Source organism: Salvelinus namaycush, chromosome 2 (genome assembly GCF_016432855.1).
Source record: "Salvelinus namaycush isolate Seneca chromosome 2, SaNama_1.0, whole genome shotgun sequence".
Taxonomy (NCBI): Eukaryota; Metazoa; Chordata; class Actinopteri; order Salmoniformes; family Salmonidae; genus Salvelinus; species Salvelinus namaycush.
In genome coordinates, this window is record NC_052308.1 from 1,206,223 (window position 1) to 1,228,306 (window position 22,084).

The 22,084-nt window shown below is 40.1% G+C and overlaps 1 protein-coding gene across 2 annotated transcripts in view; it reads left to right on the forward strand.

Moving 5' to 3' along the window:
* Positions 1-262: 262 nt before the first annotated feature.
* Positions 263-22,084, forward strand: part of LOC120057836 (ceramide synthase 5-like) — a 43,419-nt gene continuing 21,597 nt past the window's right edge. For both annotated transcript variants that reach the window (XM_039006303.1, XM_039006312.1), the window contains exons 1-3: positions 263-737; positions 8,103-8,211; positions 15,008-15,138. In XM_039006303.1, coding sequence (XP_038862231.1) covers positions 565-737; positions 8,103-8,211; positions 15,008-15,138 — 413 coding nt within the window. In that variant the 5' untranslated portion in view covers positions 263-564. The remainder of the gene's footprint in view (positions 738-8,102; positions 8,212-15,007; positions 15,139-22,084) is intronic.

Here is a 22,084-nt window from a genome sequence, read left to right on the forward strand (position 1 = left end):
TGATAGTTTTCTCGTCGATTAAACATTTGATCTCAATACAGGTGTCTTTTCCCAAAACTAGAATATGTAACGAACAGAGTGGACTATGTTATGTAGACGTTTACCCTTTGCCAAAGTTTTAAAGAATAGCGTTGTTTAGAAGGAGTGCAAAGGCGAATTGAGTTATTGCACACGCGCACTTCACAGAGTAGGCGTTCCCTGTTGCTAGAACGAGCCAATAGGATCTCGCTAGCTCATGCTTGGCTCCGCCCACCTTCTCGTTTGTTCTGCCCACATTTCTTCCCATCTTAAACGTGAGGCTGTGGTCTTTTTAGTAAAAAAATGTAAAATCTTTGTTCATTCTGGACTGTCTTTGATGATTCCTCTGTTGTGAGGCCTGTTTAATTTCATCAATCCAACAATTCTATCACGGACAACAAAACGTTTCTAGTCTCATCCAACACGGGCACAAAACGTTTCTGGACTCATCCAACACACAGTCCTCAAAGGAAGGGCGGTGGAAACGTTTCCCTCGTTATTTTCCAGAGGATTACATTTCTTAAATCGAAGCCACTTTTGGTGACAATGGCTGCTCTTTCAGTGTGGTTTTGGAACGAGAGGTTTTGGCTCCCACATAATGTGACTTGGGCGGATCTTGCAGACCCAGCGCCCGGGGTGGAGTATCCAAAAGCCGGGCACTTACTCTCTGCCTTACCGCTGGCTGTGGGGATCTTTGCTGTCAGAATACTATTTGAGAGGTACGCACTGTTTTGCTTTTCGAAGTCATGTTACCATGACGTTTTTTCCCTCATGTTTTCTTTTATTAACTATTTCGTGAAGATAACACTCGACCGGCGGTATATGCACGCACGATTCTTCGATTGAATAAAAAAATGTCCTTGCAATCGTATTTTTTGGGGGGTAGTCCCATAGATTTATGAATTAGAATACTTTAATAGGATCTCTATGGTTGCCCATCCATGTCAGCCTTATGCTAGCTAAGGGAACCTCTAGCTGCTTGCTACTTCCTAGGGCATGGGGTCGGCAGAAGGTGGCCTACGGGCCAAAACCGTTCCTCTATTTATTTTTTTTGGTCTTCATAATCCTTTCAACTTTTTGGTAAAAAAAACCCCTCTGTAAAATCACCAATATATTTTTTAATCTGTTCCCAAGTATTCCCACAAATAAAAATAGACATATTTGATTGTATCTCAATGTAATCAAGGTAGGAAAGGATTATGTTATTTTCAAATACAACCTCCTTTTGGGCTTTCTTGTGGTCAATTTGAGCGTACAAATTATTATAATTATGTTCCGGCCCCTTTACCATCCGCTCGGACAAACATCGTCCCGCTGCTAAATCTAGTTGTCTACCCCTGTCCTAGTGAGAGCACTAGCATCTAACAATAGATATCGAAAATAAGCTCATTATCCATTGATATAATAACTTTGGCCGACAGTGACAGTACAACAACTTGATGACAAAGTTTGCAGACGGTTCTCAGGGCTGGCCTATGGCCTGTAAAGCACACCTCCCACAATCTCCAGTCCAGGTTGTCTTTAATTCAAACCATGCTCAGCAATCATGGCTATAGACATGGTGGGGAGTAAAACAGTTATAAACCATTATAAACTGGTTATAACAGACCCTTGTCATTGAGAAACTGACACAGCAGGGCTGCAGAATCACAAATCAATCCATTACCAGGACTAATGACACCTGTCCTGTCAGTCCACCCATCCATACCTAAAGAGCTTATCATCATTACCAAACAGCCTCAGGCCTGGTTGGGGACCGACATACAGTATATAGCCTAGCCCAGGTCTCTACAACCCTGTTCCTGGAGCGCTACCGTCCTGTAGCTTTTACGCTCCAACCCTAATCTAGCACACCTGATTGTAATAGTTTAGCTAGTTGATAAACTGAATCAGGTTTAGTTACAGGTGGGATTGGAGTGAAAACCTACAGGAGATTAGCTCTCCAGGAAGAGGATTGGAGTGAAAACCTACAGGAGATTAGCTCTCCAGGAAGAGGATTGCAGAACTCTGCCCTCCCCTATGTGTCATGAGTTGGGTTGGGACTTGTCACATCTATGTGGGAACTAGGCCTATTTGTCATGGATGAGAGAGGAGGAGATGGGTTCCTTTTCTGTTTAATTAGCTTCTGGTATAAACTTGCTTTGACAAGTTTTAGAATCTCAAGGTTTTTGCTTCGGAGGGAGTTTTCCCTTGTAACTGTTGTCCTTTGGGTTAGTCAGGGTTAGTCAGGGTTAGTCAGGGAAAGTTTGGCTGAAATCCAGGATGAAGTATTGCAATGGATGGAGGGATATTGTACGTTTTTAATAGTGGCTCTGAACATTGTGGGCATTTCACCAAACTGTTGGTCATCTTGTACTTGCAGAACCCACATTCATAAATCATCTCAGAGTAGGAGTCCTGCTTTAAGATAGTCCAAAATGTTGTCTTTAGATCACAATGAATAAGATTAAATGGGCAGGGGTACCTGATTCTCGGGGTGGCAGGAAGCCTAGTGGCTTGAGCGTTGGGCCAGGAACCGAAAAGGTTGCTGGATCGAATCCCAGACCTGACAAGGTAAAAATCTATTGTTCTGCCCCCGAACAAGGCCGTCATTGTAAATAAGAGTTTGTTCTTAACTGACTTGCCTAGTTAAATAAAGGTTAAATAAAAAATGCACTACTCTGAGATGCTTGGTACATAACTCCCCAGATCTTCACCAATACAAAGGAGATGGGAAGTCCAAGGGCAAGGGGTTGTTTCTGGAAATAAGGGACCTTAGTCCTTCCTCACCTCTCATGAGAACAAGGGTTTGTTTCTGGAAGTAAGGGACCTTAGTCCTTCCTCACCTCTCAGGAGAATAAGGGTTTGTTTCTGGAAATAAGGGACCTTAGTCCTTCCTCACCTCTCAGGAGAATAAGGGTTTGTTTCTGGAAATAAGGGACCTTAGTCCTTCCTCACCTCTCAGGAGAATAAGGGTTTGTTTCTGGAAGTAAGGGACCTTAGTCCTTCCTCACCTCTCAGGAGAACAAGGGTTTGTTTCTGGAAGTAAGGGACCTTAGTCCTTTCTCACCTCTCAGGAGAACAAGGGTTTGTTTCTGGAAATAAGGGACCCTAGTCCTTCCTCACCTCTCAGGAGAATAAGGGTTTGTTTCTGGAAATAAGGGACCCTAGTCCTTCCTCACCTCTCAGGAGAACAAGGGTTTGTTTCTGGAAATAAGGGACCCTAGTCCTTCCTCACCTCTCAGGAGAATAAGGGTTTGTTTCTGGAAATAAGGGACCCTAGTCCTTCCTCACCTCTCAGGAGAATAAGGGTTTGTTTCTGGAAATAAGGGACCTTAGTCCTTCCTCACCTCTCAGGAGAATAAGGGTTTGTTTCTGGAAATAAGGGACCTTAGTCCTTCCTCACCTCTCAGGAGAATAAGGGTTTGTTTCTGGAAATAAGGGACCCTAGTCCTTCCTCACCTCTCAGGAGAATAAGGGTTTGTTTCTGGAAATAAGGGACCCTAGTCCTTCCTCACCTCTCAGGAGAATAAGGGTTTGTTTCTGGAAATAAGGGACCCTAGTCCTTCCTCACCTCTCAGGAGAATAAGGGTTTGTTTCTGGAAATAAGGGACCTTAGTCCTTCCTCACCTCTCAGGAGAATAAGGGTTTGTTTCTGGAAATAAGGGACCTTAGTCCTTCCTCACCTCTCAGGAGAATAAGGGTTTGTTTCTGGAAGTAAGGGACCTTAGTCCTTCCTCACCTCTCAGGAGAATAAGGGTTTGTTTCTGGAAGTAAGGGACCTTAGTCCTTCCTCACCTCTCAGGAGAATAAGGGTTTGTTTCTGGAAATAAGGGACCTTAGTCCTTCCTCACCTCTCAGGAGAACAAGGGTTTGTTTCTGGAAGTAAGGGACCTTAGTCCTGGAAGTTGTGAAGTAGCCAATCATCACATTCACTCGGTCTAGAACAGAAGTTGATTGTGTTGAAAGTTCAGATTTTGTAGGCCATAAGCCAGTTAATTTATAAGCCAATTCATGAACTTGAACTGTGTTACTAGTGCCAATAATGACACATGAAGTAGGATTATCTCTGTTGCATCATATTTTTCTTTAACCTGTACCTTGGAAACCTTTTCTCTGTGAGGAGAGGAGTAAGCAAAAAAAACAGTTTCAGACTGTTTTGGCCTAAAACATGTCTTTACCTAATCCTTTTCTACTGAACTGATTTGGCTAATAGCCTCGTTCATGTAAACAGCACATCCATCAGTTCATTCAACATCTCTTTACACTCTCACGTACGCACACCTCTAGGCTACATTCATTTTGTGGTTTATTGAACGTTTTTTTTCAACTGCCATACAGACAGAGAGAGACAGCCAGCTTGCCGGACTAGCTCAGGTGGCTCCCACCACTGTTGCTGCTCTCAGATATTGTTGACTGTCACAGGAATTACAAGCTGTTGTAGTTTCAGCACTGCCTCTGTCTCTTGGCAACAGACCTGGCTTCCAACAGGATGTATTTTCAATAGTACTTTATTTGGGCTTGATTGAGCTTGCCTGGTTTAATGGACCAATTTGAATAGTCCCAAAACTGAAAACCCTTCCCATCTGGCACTCCAGGCAGGCTAGACATTTTTTAAATGTTTAGAGTAGTACTTGAACCCAGGTCTGCTTGGCAGCATGGCAGCAGGTCAGCATGGCAGCAGGTCAGCATGGCAGCATGGCAGCATGGCCCACGGTTTGTTTAAATGGTCTGGTCCCGAGGAAGAAAAGGAACGTTTTAATATGTCTGTTATGTCTCTTCCTGTTGCTTCTGCCTCTGGTCCAATCATCCTTCCCTGTTGCTTCTGCCTCTGGTCCAATCATCCTTCCCTGTTGCTTCTGCCTCTGGTCCAATCATCCTTCCCTGTTGCTTCTGCCTCTGGTCCAATCATCCTTCCCTGTTGCTTCTGCCTATGGTCCAATCATCCTTCCCTGCTCAGGAGACCGGTTGTATTAGTAACCATCAGGAGACCGGTTGTATTAGTAACCATCAGGAGACCAGATGTATTAGTTACCATCAGGAGACCGGTTGTATTAGTTACCATCAGGAGACCAGTTGTATTAGTAACCATCAGGAGACCGGTTATATTAGTTACCATCAGGAGACCAGTTGTAGTAGTAACCATCAGGAGACCAGTTGTATTAGTTACCATCAGGAGACCAGTTGTATTAATAACCATCAGGAGACCAGTTGTATTAGTAACCATCAGGAGACCAGTTGTATTATTAACCATCAGGAGATCAGTTGTATTAGTTACCATCAGGAGACCAGTTGTATTAGTAACCATCAGGAGACCAGTTGTATTAGTAACCATCAGGAGACCAGTTGTATTAGTAACCATCAGGAGACCAGTTGTATTAGTAACCATCAGGAGACCGGTTGTATTAGTAACCATCAGGAGACCAGTTGTATTAGTAACCATCAGGAGACCAGTTGTATTAGTAACCATCAGGAGACCGGTTGTATTAGTAACCATCAGGAGACCGGTTGTATTAGTAACCATCAGGAGACCGGTTGTATTAGTAACCATCAGGAGACCGGTTGTATTAGTAACCATCAGGAGACCGGTTGTATTAGTAACCATCAGGAGACCAGTTGTATTAGTAACCATCAGGAGACCAGTTGTATTAGTAACCATCAGGAGACCAGTTGTATTAGTAACCATCAGGAGACCAGTTGTATTAGTAACCATCAGGAGACCAGTTGTATTAGTAACCATCAGGAGACCAGTTGTATTAGTAACCATCAGGAGACCAGTTGTATTAGTAACCATCAGGAGACCAGTTGTATTAGTAACCATCAGGAGACCAGTTGTATTAGTAACCATCAGGAGACCAGTTGTATTAGTAACCATCAGGAGACCAGTTGTATTAGTAACCATCAGGAGACCAGTTGTATTAGTAACCATCAGGAGACCAGTTGTATTAGTAACCATCAGGAGACCAGTTGTATTAGTAACCATCAGGAGACCGGTTGTATTAGTAACCATCAGGAGACCAGATGTATTAGTTACCATCAGGAGACCGGTTGTATTAGTTACCATCAGGAGACCAGTTGTATTAGTAACCATCAGGAGACCGGTTATATTAGTTACCATCAGGAGACCAGTTGTAGTAGTAACCATCAGGAGACCAGTTGTATTAGTTACCATCAGGAGACCAGTTGTATTAATAACCATCAGGAGACCAGTTGTATTAGTAACCATCAGGAGACCAGTTGTATTATTAACCATCAGGAGATCAGTTGTATTAGTTACCATCAGGAGACCAGTTGTATTAGTAACCATCAGGAGACCAGTTGTATTAGTAACCATCAGGAGACCAGTTGTATTAGTAACCATCAGGAGACCAGTTGTATTAGTAACCATCAGGAGACCAGTTGTATTATTAACCATCAGGAGATCAGTTGTATTAGTTACCATCAGGAGACCAGTTGTATTAGTAACCATCAGGAGACCAGTTGTATTAGTTACCATCAGGAGACCAGTTGTATTAGTAACCATCAGGAGATCAGTTGTATTAGTAACCATCAGGAGACCAGTTGTATTAGTAACCATCAGGAGACCAGTTGTATTAGTAACCTTCAGGAGGTTTGGACAATAGTCATATTTTTCATAGCTTGTGAACTGGAATGACAGGAGGAAGAGGAAGAGGGGGGATAAAAGGGCCTTTTTTCCCCCCCACAAACTGGTCGGAGTAGTTTCAGAAACAAGATCAGATTAAGGGCTGTTTTTGTATTTCTCACATTCTAATCAACCACACTACTCTGGCTGGCTGAATGACTGCCACACCGGGCGAGTAGTGTCAGATTCCACCGCAGTTTCCCTTCCTTTAGCCTGATCCCAGATCTGTATGCGGTGTAGCCAACTTCCTGGTCGTTGTACATTTACAGATCTGGGACCAGGCTACCACTCTCCAAAGCCACAATACCACACTGCTTTCTCTACTCTAGGTTTCTGGCTTACCCACAGTTAGGCTAACCTTTAATGTAGACTACTGGCTTATCCACACAGTAGGCTAACCAATGTTGGGACGGCTGGGTCAAAGGGGTTTGAATCTGTTAGACTAGTGTGTGGTCTGTCTGTTTTCTGAATATTATTGTTATGATTTTCAACTGTAAACAGTCCAGACTATAATGACAAAGGACAAGGTCTATACTCTCTATGATCTCTAGGTCTATACTCTCTATGATCTCTAGGTCTATACTCTCTATGATCTCTAGGTCTATACTCTCTATGATCTCTAGGTCTATACTCGCTATGATCTCTAGGTCTATACTCTCTATGATCTCTAGGTCTATGCTCTCTATGATCTCTAGGTCTATACTCGCTATGATCTCTAGGTCTATACTCTCTATGATCTCTAGGTCTATACTCTCTATGATCTCTAGGTCTATACTCTCTATGATCTCTAGGTCTATGCTCTCTATGATCTCTAGGTCTATACTCTCTATGATCTCTAGGTCTATACTCTCTATGATCTCTAGGTCTATACTCTCTATGATCTCTAGGTCTATACTCTCTAAGATCTAAAGGACACTGAAGGAACACTAACATATTGAATGCTATTGAAAACACACTTCACTTGGACAGTCCACTTGTCTGTACTCTATTGTATGCAGGACTCACTGATTATGTGCCAAACGAGTTATGCATATGACATGATATTTCATCTCTTCCTCTCTTCCTGGCCTCTTGTCCTGACACATAAAATGTTTTGACAGTCCTGCTCTTTTTTATTAGTTACTGTATATTTCATCTCTTCCCTCTGTCTTTAGGCTGGTGTTGGACAAATATTGAAATGACAGATATACATAATAAAAACAAGTATATCCAACAAGTCATGTCAGCCATTGTGTGAATATAAGTATACCGATGAGAATGGAAGCAGTGTGCACTAAATTGTGAAGAATACAAATGATACTTTGAACTTTGTGTTCCGATAAGTTTTCCTTCACTGATATTCATCCAGGCTTATGAGTCCGTCTGTAAGTGATGATGATGTGCATCGGTAATATACTAAAAGCAATAAGGTACAGATAGGCTGTGTGTTCTGATAGGGCTTTCACTGCTGTTATTCCTTCAGGTTCATAGCCAGTCCATGTGCCTTCCTCTTGCATATCCACGCTGCCTCAGTCCACTGGCGAGCCACACCCAACCCTGTCCTGGAGAAGGTGTTTACATCCATCACAAAGGTACACTAGCATGCTGGCCCGACACACACACACACACTACACTACACACACACACTACACTACACACACACACTACACACACACACTACACTACACACTACACACACACACTACACACACACACACTACACACACACACTACACACACACACTACACACACACACTACACACACACACTACACACACTACACACACACACACAAAGGTTGAATCAATGTTGTTTTGACCTAATTTGACAATGTATTGTGACTTGGAATCTACATGGAAAATACATTGGATTTGAAAATAAGTCATCAACAACTGTTGTTTTGAGGTGAAATGTCAGCCTAAGGATTGCGTTATTATGGTAACCAAACATGGTATAAAATATGTTGAAGAATTTAACTTTAAAACAACGTTAAATGTTATATACACTATCAGAAAAAAAAGCTATAGGCTGGGCAGCACCTCCTACTGGAGAGTTGATGTATCTACAGCACCTCCTACTGGAGAGTTGATGTATCTACAGCACCTCCTACTGGAGAGTTGATGTATCTACAGCACCTCCTACTGGAGAGTTGATGTATCTACAGCACCTCCTACTGGAGAGTTGATCTATCTACAGCACCTCCTACTGGAGAGTTGATCTATCTACAGCACCTCCTACTGGAGAGTTGATCTATCTACACCACCTCCTACTGGAGAGTTGATGTATCTACACCACCTCCTACTGGAGAGTTGATGTATCTACACCACCTCCTACTGGAGAGTTGATGTATCTACAGCACCTCCTACTGGAGAGTTGATGTATCTACACCACCTCCTACTGGAGAGTTGATGTATCTACACCACCTCCTACTGGAGAGTTGATGTATCTACACCACCTCCTACTGGAGAGTTGATGTATCTACACCACCTCCTACTGGAGAGTTGATGTATCTACACCACCTCCTACTGGAGAGTTGATCTATCTACAGCACCTCCTACTGGAGAGTTGATCTATCTACAGCACCTCCTACTGGAGAGTTGATCTATCTACAGCACCTCCTACTGGAGAGTTGATCTATCTACAGCACCTCCTACTGGAGAGTTGATCTATCTACAGCACCTCCTACTGGAGAGTTGATCTATCTACAGCACCTCCTACTGGAGAGTTGATCTATCTACAGCACCTCCTACTGGAGAGTTGATCTATCTACAGCACCTCCTACTGGAGAGTTGATCTATCTACAGCACCTCCTACTGGAGAGTTGATCTATCTACAGCACCTCCTACTGGAGAGTTGATGTATCTACAGCACCTCCTACTGGAGAGTTGATGTATCTACAGCACCTCCTACTGGAGAGTTGATGTATCTACAGCACCTCCTACTGGAGAGTTGATCTATCTACAGCACCTCCTACTGGAGAGTTGATGTATCTACAGCACCTCCTACTGGAGAGTTGATGTATCTACAGCACCTCCTACTGGAGAGTTGATCTATCTACAGCACCTCCTACTGGAGAGTTGATCTATCTACAGCACCTCCTACTGGAGAGTTGATCTATCTACAGCACCTCCTACTGGAGAGTTGATCTATCTACAGCACCTCCTACTGGAGAGTTGATCTATCTACAGCACCTCCTACTGGAGAGTTGATCTATCTACAGCACCTCCTACTGGAGAGTTGATCTATCTACAGCACCTCCTACTGGAGAGTTGATCTATCTACAGCACCTCCTACTGGAGAGTTGATCTATCTACAGCACCTCCTACTGGAGAGTTGATCTATCTACAGCACCTCCTACTGGAGAGTTGATCTATCTACAGCACCTCCTACTGGAGAGTTGATGTATCTACAGCACCTCCTACTGGAGAGTTGATGTATCTACAGCACCTCCTACTGGAGAGTTGATGTATCTACAGCACCTCCTACTGGAGAGTTGATGTATCTACAGCACCTCCTACTGGAGAGTTGATGTATCTACAGCACCTCCTACTGGAGAGTTGATGTATCTACAGCACCTCCTACTGGAGAGTTGATGTATCTACAGCACCTCCTACTGGAGAGTTGATGTATCTACAGCACCTCCTACTGGAGAGTTGATGTATCTACAGCACCTCCTACTGGAGAGTTGATGTATCTACAGCACCTCCTACTGGAGAGTTGATGTATCTACAGCACCTCCTACTGGAGAGTTGATGTATCTACAGCACCTCCTACTGGAGAGTTGATCTATCTACAGCACCTCCTACTGGAGAGTTGATGTATCTACAGCACCTCCTACTGGAGAGTTGATGTATCTACAGCACCTCCTACTGGAGAGTTGATGTATCTACAGCACCTCCTACTGGAGAGTTGATGTATCTACAGCACCTCCTACTGGAGAGTTGATGTATCTACAGCACCTCCTACTGGAGAGTTGATGTATCTACAGCACCTCCTACTGGAGAGTTGATGTATCTACAGCACCTCCTACTGGAGAGTTGATCCATCTACACCACCTCCTACTGGAGAGTTGATCTACTACAGCACCTCCTACTGGAGAGTTGATCTACCTACAGCTCCCCTTTAGTCTCCCATCCAGAGTTTTAACCAAGCCCAGCCCAGCTCACTGACTACCAATGTGCTATCATGAGAATGATTGTTGAGAAATATCCTCTTAAAAACAAAATAGATTCGCTGTTGTTATGGAAGTCATTCCGAAGGGTAGGTTTAACAGAGCAAATTAAATGTGACCAGACTTTATCAATCATCAATGATGCTATTTAGGCCTACATAGCATTTGCAAAGTCATCAACAGCAAAACATATTATTCAACCCAGAATTTAACTGAAAATAGGCCTAGGGTTTCAAGCTCTGGTTGATTTCAAATTGTAATGATATTTAGTGATATTGTGTTTGGTTGTTGATATTTGGTTGCATTAACATTTGAAGGAGATTTGTCTTCTGCTTGGATAGTTCCATCTGTGCCACTGACTTTTATTATGTCTTTAATTCCAGTTTGTCTACAAATTGATAATTTATATTTTGGATTCACTTCTCAATCTCAACCAAAAATCTAAATCAAAGAATAGGACTAAATACAAAATCAAACTTTATTTAAAGTGCATTTAAAGTTGGATTTGATTTAGTCCTATGTTTGGTTTGAGATGAAGACGTGAATCCAACATATCAATTATTAATTTGTAGACAAACTGGAATTAAAGGCAGACTAAGTCAGTGGCACAGATGGAACTATCCAAACAGCAGATGAATCTCCTTCAAATGTTGATATTTGGTTGCACAACCAAACACAACTCAATATCACTTTTGAAATACAATAAATAGCCTATTAACTTGTCAACCAAGCACAATCAATATCACTTTTGAAATACAATAAATAGCCCATTAACTTGTCAACCAAGCACAATCAATATCACTTTTGTAATACTGTGAATAGCCTAAAGTTAAGGCTATTTTACAAACTAATGTAACATTAAACTTTAAAACATTTTGAGGTTAATGTAACGGTCTGCGGAGATCTTCACCGTTACTGTAATAATCTGTGCAGAATCTCCCAACAGCATTGATCACTTGCACTATGTACCTTTAATGTAATCTCACCTGTAATCCAGGTCATTTGGTTCTGCTATTAGATGAAGCACAGTGATAACACATTATACATAGTCTGATGTTTAGTTTATTTATACAATGTTTTTCCGTTGGAATTTGGTTGTGTTTTTAGATGGTTGAAATCATAGTAATAACACGTGGGAAATTCAACTCACTTTTGCCTGGTTGTAATCTCATTGATCAGGCTATGGCGGTCATGAAATTTCATCAGCCGGTGATTGTCAAGCCGTTAATTAACATAAACACATTTAGCATCTCCTGGCTTCCACATATAGCCTACAAGCCATTTAAAAAAAAAAAAATACATTTGGAATAAATCCATGTAATATAGCCTACAACTTCACAATAAATGAAGAAAATTGATATGAAGAAAATTGTGTTTTATTTCAGAATAAAATAATAGCATATTCTGAGTTGTCCTTATGTTAAGGTCCTGATCTGGCAATGCCAAATGGCTGTAGGCTACACTAGTTCATTTAGCAGACAATATTTGCTTATAATTCAGTGACATTATTTTATAGTATTAAGAATACAATTGAACAAATGCTGAATATAAATATTAAGAATACAATTTAACAAAGCTGAATATAAATATACATATTTTCTCCAAACAATGAGGGAATGCGCACATCTGGCTATTCTTGGCTAACCGTTAAGCGGTTAATAGGTACTCCTATGCTTAATGTAGAGTTATTAATGTAACCTTAGTTGTTCAACAAATGTTGGGCTATATGTTTTGAATTTTAATACATTATAAGGCTGCATGATGCGACTCTAATGATGATTTGAAAAAAGTCGCTTGATAGGCATGAGTACTGCTTAGTTTTTTTTGCAGGCTTGTACACACTTAATCAGTCATTCACAATTTGACAAGCACTTGATAATGCCTCGAATTTCACCGCGGCGGCATCCCCTTTTGCGGCCCGTAGTGCTGTGTTGTGCCTCTCTCTGCCTCTCTCTGCCTCTCTCTGCCTCTCTCTGCCTCTCTCTGCCTCTCTCGCTCTCTCGCTCTCTCGCTCTCTCTCTAGCAATCCGAAGCGTCTCTCACTCACACGGCTCTCTGTCACGTGATAATAATATATGTGTGAAATTTGTTATAATTTAGAATGGACCATTATCATGCACCTGTATCGAAACAGGGTCAGTGGGAAAATAAATGACACCTATACACTTAAATAGCGAATGGAGGACACTTTTCCCCTGGTTCATTTTCATTCCAGCCAGGTAGGAAAGATAAGCAATGTGCTTAATATTAGGAAAGTTAATAAATAAATATAGCAGGCCTAGCCTATAGAAAGCTGATGGAATCCTCCTCTTTTTAATAGAGGCCATCGCTGTTTTCTTGAGCAACATGAGCTCATGGATCTCATGAAGTGATTGATTCGATTTTCGATTACATTTGCATTGATGTCCGAGTGATTAGAGGGACAATAGAGTGCAGAGTAACAGGCAGTTAGTAAGATTAGTAGACTACTAATGACCATCAGCAGCATCAGAGCTTGGAGAAGCCTAATTACTGTGACTAAACGTTCACGTGGAATTTGACTGCCTTCATGACTCGTGACCGCTGGTGTGTGGCGGTAATACGGTCACCGCAACAGCCCTGGTCTCACCCAAATATTACCCAATTATCCACGTTGAAATGACGTAGTGTGCCCCGTGGGAAGTTATTAAGGAAGGTGTTTACAGTGTTTACATCCATCAAAGGTACGCAACGCTAGCTCGCTGCTCGCTAGCTCGCTGCCACACACACGCAAATAAGGTATTAGAGGTAGAAAGAGGAGGAAGGGAAGCGCTACTAAGGTCCACAATAGTACATTTTGGTAGACAGAAGGTGCTCTTTGGTAAAAGGGGTAAATTGGTCATCAAAAAGAAAGGAGGACCAAGGCACTCTTCATATAATTAATTAAAATGCCTTTGTTTCTATTGAACATTCCATACTAATAAAGTTTTTTTTTAAACTTTGTTTCTATTGAACATGCCATACTAATAAAGGCATTTTAATTAATTATATGAAGAGTGCCTTGGTCCTCCTTTCTTTTAGATGAAGGTATTAGAGGTGTTTACACCCGTCACAAAGGAAAGCTCGCTGCCACACACACACACACACACACAGACACACACACACACACAGACACATACACACAGACACACACACACAAAAAAGGTATTATAGAAAGTGTTTAGAGTTTACATACATAAGAAAGGAATGCTTGCTGCCATACACACACACACACACACACACACACATTAGCTGCCAGGAAAATATTTCTCTCAATGGCGGTAAGCTAGCTCCCAGAAAGAAAACATTTCTGTCTGTCAGCTTTCCTCCTCAGTCCTCACACCGGTCTTACGCAATACAATGCTTCATTTGTTCCTTCTTTCTTCCTCATCCCATCATACTTTCATTTCTCTCTCTGTAACTTTCCCACGTGGGAATTATCTCATCGAAATTGTTGTAAAACTTGGGAATTTGGGAGAAAATTACCAGAACTTTTCGACCCTCGATGTGCCCTCTCTTGGTGATTACTTGTGAGCTGTGAAAATAATTTTGTCTTGAAGGACAGTTAAACATCAATCTCTACCCCAGAAAACATTTTGACTTCCTGTCAGCTTTCTCCTGATGGCCCACTCCCAGGCACTTGTCCTGTTTTACACAATACTCAACCACCTGACATTCTTCATCCGCTCCTTCCTCCTACTCTCACTCATACTGTATATCATGATGTCATCAAATAGGTCATCTGAGGTGATGTCTAGTACTGTAAGCCAGGACTGCTTGTCATCTGAGGTGATGTATAGTACTGTAAACCAGGACTGCTTGTATGTTGCAAAGCAGATTTCCCTATTGGAATTTCCCTCATTTATTATTTCATTCATAGTTTCTTCCTCATACTCTTTCATTTCTGACTTATCTCCCTCTCTAATACCTCCCTCTCTCTGTCTCTCTCTAAAACCTACTCTCTAATACCTCCCTCTCTCTGTCTCTCTCTAAAACCTACTCGCTCTAATACCTCCCTCTCTCTGTCTCTCTCTAAAACCTACTCTCTCTAATACCTCCCTCTCTCTGTCTCTCTCTAAAACCTACTCTCTCCAATACCTCCCTCTCGCTCGCTCTTTAATACCTCCCTCTCGCTCTCTCCCTAATACCTCCCTCGCTCTAAAACCTCCCTTACCCTCTCTCTCAGTCTCTCTAATATCTCCCTCTCTGTCTCCCGTAGTGCCCAGACTCGCGACACCTGGATGGGTTATCTAAGCAGTTGGACTGGGATGTGAGGAAGGTCCAGCGATGGTTCAGACACAGACGCAACCAGGACAAACCCAGCATACTCACCAAGTTCTGTGAGAGCATGTAGGTTATCAAACCCAGTACAGAACATATAGGTTATTAAACCCAGTACACGTAGGTTATTAAACCCAGTACATGTAGGTTATTAGACCCAGAACATGTAGGTTATTAAACCCAGAACATGTAGGTTATTAAACCCAGAACATGTAGGTTATTAAACCCAGAACATGTAGGTTATTAAACCCAGAACATGTAGGTTATTAAACCCAGAACATGTAGGTTATTAAACCCAGAACAGAACATGTAGGTTATTAAACCCAGAACATGTAGGTTATTAAACCCAGTACAGAACATGTAGGTTATTAAACCCAGAACATGTAGGTTATTAAACCCAGAACATGTAGGTTATTAAACCCAGAACATGTAGGTTATTAAACCCAGAACATGTAGGTTATTAAACCCAGTACAAAACATGTAGGTTATTAAACCCAGAACACGTAGGTTATTAAACCCAGAACATGTAGGTTATTAAACCCAGAACATGTAGGTTATTAAACCCAGAACATGTAGGTTATTAAACCCAGAACAGAACATGTAGGTTATTAAACCCAGAACATGTAGGTTATTAAACCCAGAACAGAACATGTTGGTTATTAAACCCAGTACAGAACATGTAGGTTATTAAACCCAGAACATGTAGGTTATTAAACCCAGAACAGAACATGTAGGTTATTAAACCCAGAACAGAACATATAGGTTATTAAACCCAGAACATGTAGGTTATTAAACCCAGAACAGAACATGTAGGTTATTAAACCCAGAACAGAACATGTAGGTTATTAAACCCAGAACATGTAGGTTATTAAACCCAGAACATCTAGGTTATTAAACCCAGAACATGTAGGTTATTAAACCCAGAACATGTAGGTTATTAAACCCAGTACAGAACATGTAGGTTATTAAACCCAGAACATGTAGGTTATTAAACCCAGTACATGTAGGTTATTAAACCCAGTACAGAACATGTTGGTTATTAGACCCAGAACATGTAGGTTATTAAACCCAGTACAGAACATGTCGGTTATTAAACCCAGTACAGAACATGTAGGTTATTAAACCCAGAACATGTAGGTTATTAAACCGGGTACAGAACATGTAGGTTATTAAACCCAGAACAGAACATGTAGGTTATTAAACCCAGTACAGAACATGTCGGTTATTAAACCCAGTACAGAACATGTAGGTTATTAAACCCAGAACAGAACATGTAGGTTATTAGACCCAGAACATGTCGGTTATTAAACCCAGAACATGTAGGTTATTAAACCCAGTACAGAACATGTAGGTTATTAAACCCAGAACATGTAGGTTATTAAACCCAGTACAGAACATGTAGGTTATTAAACCCAGAACAGAACATGTAGGTTATTAAACCCAGAACATGTCGGTTATTAAACCCAGAACATGTAGGTTATTAAACCCAGTACAGAACATGTAGGTTATTAAACCCAGAACAGAACATGTAGGTTATTAAACCCAGAACATGTAGGTTATTAAACCCAGTACAGAACATGTTGGTTATTAAACCCAGAACATGTAGGTTATTAAACCCAGTACAGAACATGTAGGTTATTAAACCCAGAACATGTAGGTTATTAAACCCAGTACATGTAGGTTATTAAACCCAGTACAGAACATGTAGGTTATTAAACCCAGAACATGTTGGTTATTAAACCCAGAACATGTTGGTTATTAAACCCAGTACAGAACATGTAGGTTATTAAACCCAGTACAGAACATGTTGGTTATTAAACCCAGAACATGTAGGTTATTAAACCCAGTACAGAACATGTTGGTTATTAAACCCAGAACATGTAGGTTATTAAACCCAGTACAGAACATGTAGGTTATTAAACCCAGAACATGTAGGTTATTAAACCCAGAACATGTAGGTTATTAAACCCAGTACAGAACATGTAGGTTATTAAACCCAGTACAGAACATGTAGGTTATTAGACCCAGAACATGTAGGTTATTAAACCCAGAACATGTAGGTTATTAAACCCAGAACATGTAGGTTATTAAACCCAGAACATGTAGGTTATTAAACCCAGAACATGTAGGTTATTAAACCCAGAACATGTAGGTTATTAAACCCAGAACAGAACATGTAGGTTATTAAACCCAGAACATGTAGGTTATTAAACCCAGTACAGAACATGTAGGTTATTAAACCCAGTACAGAACATGTAGGTTATTAAACCCAGAACATGTAGGTTATTAAACCCGGTACAGAACATGTAGGTTATCAAACCCAGAACATGTAGGTTATTAAACCCAGTACAGAACATGTAGGTTATTAAACCCAGAACATGTAGGTTATTAAACCCGGTACAGAACATGTAGGTTATCAAACCCAGAACATGTAGGTTATTAAACCCGGTACAGAACATGTAGGTTATCAAACCCAGAACATGTAGGTTATTAAACCCAGTACAGAACATGTAGGTTATTAAACCAGTACAGAACATATAGGTTATTAAACCCAGAACAGAACATATAGGTTATTAAACCCAGAACAGAACATATAGGTTATTAAACCCAGAACAGAACATATAGGTTATTAAACCCAGAACAGAACATGTAGGTTATTAAACCCAGAACAGAACATGTAGGTTATTAAACCCAGTACAGAACATGTAGGTTATTAAACCCAGTACAAAACATGTAGGTTATTAAACCCAGTACACGTAGGTTATTAAACCCAGAACATGTAGGTTATTAAACCCAGAACATGTAGGTTATTAAACCCAGTACACGTAGGTTATTAAACCCAGTACACGTAGGTTATTAAACCCAGAACATGTAGGTTATTAAACCCAGAACATGTAGGTTATTAAACCCAGAACATGTAGGTTATTAAACCCAGAACATGTAGGTTATTAAACCCAGAACATGTAGGTTATTAAACCCAGAACAGAACATGTAGGTTATTAAACCCAGTACAGAACATGTAGGTTATTAAACCCAGAACAGAACATGTAGGTTATTAAACCCAGAACAGAACATGTAGGTTATTAAACCCAGTACAGAACATGTAGGTTATTAAACCAGAACATGTAGGTTATTAAACCCAGAACATGTAGGTTATTAAACCCAGAACATGTAGGTTATTAAACCCAGAACATGTAGGTTATTAAACCCAGTACACGTAGGTTATTAAACCCAGAACAGAACATGTAGGTTATTAAACCCAGAACAGAACATGTCGGGTATTAAACCCAGTACAGAACATGTAGGTTATTAAACCCAGAACAGAACATGTAGGTTATTAAACCCAGAACAGAACATGTAGGTTATTAAACCCAGAACAGAACATGTAGGTTATTAAACCCAGTACAGAACATGTAGGTTATTAAACCCAGAACAGAACATGTAGGTTATTAAACCCAGAACAGAACATGTAGGTTATTAAACCCAGTACAGAACATGTAGGTTATTAAACCAGAACATGTAGGTTATTAAACCCAGAACATGTAGGTTATTAAACCCAGAACATGTAGGTTATTAAACCCAGAACATGTAGGTTATTAAACCCAGTACACGTAGGTTATTAAACCCAGAACAGAACATGTAGGTTATTAAACCCAGAACAGAACATGTCGGGTATTAAACCCAGTACAGAACATGTAGGTTATTAAACCCAGAACAGAACATGTAGGTTATTAAACCCAGAACAGAACATGTAGGTTATTAAACCCAGAACAGAACATGTAGGTTATTAAACCCAGTACAGAACATGTAGGTTATTAAACCCAGCACATGTAGGTTATTAAACCCAGAACATCTAGGTTATTAAACCCAGAACATGTAGGTTATTAAACCCAGAACATGTAGGTTATTAAACCCAGTACAGAACATGTAGGTTATTAAACCCAGAACATGTAGGTTATTAAACCCAGAACAGAACATGTAGGTTATTAAACCCAGTACAGAACATGTAGGTTATTAAACCCAGTACAGAACATGTAGGTTATTAAACCCAGAACATGTAGGTTATTAAACCCAGTACAGAACATGTAGGTTATTAAACCCAGTACAGAACATGTAGGTTATTAAACCCAGAACAGAACATGTAGGTTATTAAACCCAGTACAGAACATGTAGGTTATTAAACCCAGTACAGAACATGTAGGTTATTAAACCCAGAACATGTAGGTTATTAAACCCAGAACAGAACATGTAGGTTATTAAACCCAGAACAGAACATGTAGGTTATTAAACCCAGTACAGAACATGTAGGTTATTAAACCCAGAACATGTAGGTTATTAAACCCAGAACAGAACATGTAGGTTATTAAACCCAGAACAGAACATGTAGGTTATTAAACCCAGTACAGAACATGCAGGTTATTAAACCCAGAACAGAACATGTTGGTTATTAAACCCAGAACATGTAGGTTATTAAACCCAGTACAGAACATGTAGGTTATTAAACCCAGAACATGTAGGTTATTAAACCCAGTACAGAACATGTAGGTTATTAAACCCAGAACATGTAGGTTATTAAACCCAGAACAGAACATGTAGGTTATTAAACCCAGTACAGAACATGTTGGTTATTAAACCCAGAACATGTAGGTTATTAAACCCAGTACAGAACATGTAGGTTATTAAACCCAGAACAGAACATGTAGGTTATTAAACCCAGAACAGAACATGTTGGTTATTAAACCCAGAACATGTAGGTTATTAAACCCAGTACAGAACATGTAGGTTATTAAACCCAGAACATGTAGGTTATTAAACCCAGTACAGAACATGTAGGTTATTAAACCCAGTACAGAACATGTAGGTTATTAAACCCAGAACAGAACATGTTGGTTATTAAACCCAGAACATGTAGGTTATTAAACCCAGTACAGAACATGTAGGTTATTAAACCCAGAACATGTAGGTTATTAAACCCAGTACAGAACATGTAGGTTATTAAACCCAGTACAGAACATGTAGGTTATTAAACCCAGAACATGTAGGTTATTAAACCCAGAACATGTAGGTTATTAAACCCAGAACATGTAGGTTATTAAACCCAGAACATGTAGGTTATTAACCCAGAACAGAACATGTAGGTTATTAAACCCAGAACATGTAGGTTATTAAACCCAGTACAGTACATGTAGGTTATTAAACCCAGAACATGTAGGTTATTAAACCCAGAACAGAACATGTAGGTTATTAAACCCAGTACAGAACATGTAGGTTATTAAACCCAGAACATGTAGGTTATTAAACCCAGTACAGAACATGTAGGTTATTAAACCCAGTACAGAACATGTAGGTTATTAAACCCAGAACAGAACATGTTGGTTATTAAACCCAGAACATGTAGGTTATTAAACCCAGTACAGAACATGTAGGTTATTAAACCCAGAACATGTAGGTTATTAAACCCAGTACAGAACATGTAGGTTATTAAACCCAGTACAGAACATGTAGGTTATTAAACCCAGAACATGTAGGTTATTAAACCCAGAACATGTAGGTTATTAAACCCAGAACATGTAGGTTATTAAACCCAGAACATGTAGGTTATTAACCCAGAACAGAACATGTAGGTTATTAAACCCAGAACATGTAGGTTATTAAACCCAGTACAGTACATGTAGGTTATTAAACCCAGTACAGAACATGTAGGTTATTAAACCCAGAACAGAACATGTAGGTTATTAAACCCAGTACAGAACATGTAGGTTATTAAACCCAGAACATGTAGGTTATTAAACCCAGTACAGAACATGTAGGTTATTAAACCCAGTACAGAACATGTAGGTTATTAAACCCAGAACATGTAGGTTATTAAACCCAGTACAGAACATGTAGGTTATTAAACCCAGAACATGTAGGTTATTAAACCCAGTACAGAACATGTAGGTTATTAAACCCAGAACATGTAGGTTATTAAACCCAGAACATGTAGGTTATTAAACCCAGAACATGTAGGTTATTAACCCAGAACAGAACATGTAGGTTATTAAACCCAGTACATGTAGGTTATTAAACCCAGAACATGTAGGTTATTAACCCAGAACAGAACATGTAGGTTATTAAACCCAGAACATGTAGGTTATTAAACCCAGAACATGTAGGTTATTAACCCAGAACAGAACATGTAGGTTATTAAACCCAGAACATGTAGGTTATTAAACCCAGTACAGTACATGTAGGTTATTAAACCCAGTACAGAACATGTAGGTTATTAAACCCAGAACATGTAGGTTATTAAACCCGGTACAGAACATGTAGGTTATCAAACCCAGTACAGAACATGTAGGTTATTAAACCAGTACAGAACATGTAGGTTATTAAACCCAGAACAGAACATATAGGTTATTAAACCCAGAACAGAACATATAGGTTATTAAACCCAGAACAGAACATGTAGGTTATTAAACCCAGAACAGAACATGTAGGTTATTAAACCCAGAACATGTAGGTTATTAAACCCAGAACATGTAGGTTATTAAACCCAGAACATGTAGGTTATTAAACCCAGAACATGTAGGTTATTAAACCCAGAACACGTAGGTTATTAAACCCAGAACATGTAGGTTATTAAACCCAGAACATGTAGGTTATTAAACCCAGAACATGTAGGTTATTAAACCCAGAACATGTAGGTTATTAAACCCAGAACAGAACATGTAGGTTATTAAACCCAGAACAGAACATGTAGGTTATTAAACCCAGAACAGAACATGTAGGTTATTAAACCCAGTACAGAACATGTAGGTTATTAAACCCAGAACATGTAGGTTATTAAACCCAGAACATGTAGGTTATTAAACCCAGAACATGTAGGTTATTAAACCCAGAACATGTAGGTTATTAAACCCAGAACATGTAGGTTATTAAACCCAGAACATGTAGGTTATTAAACCCAGAACATGTAGGTTATTAAACCCAGTACAGAACATGTAGGTTATTAAACCCAGTACAGAACATGTAG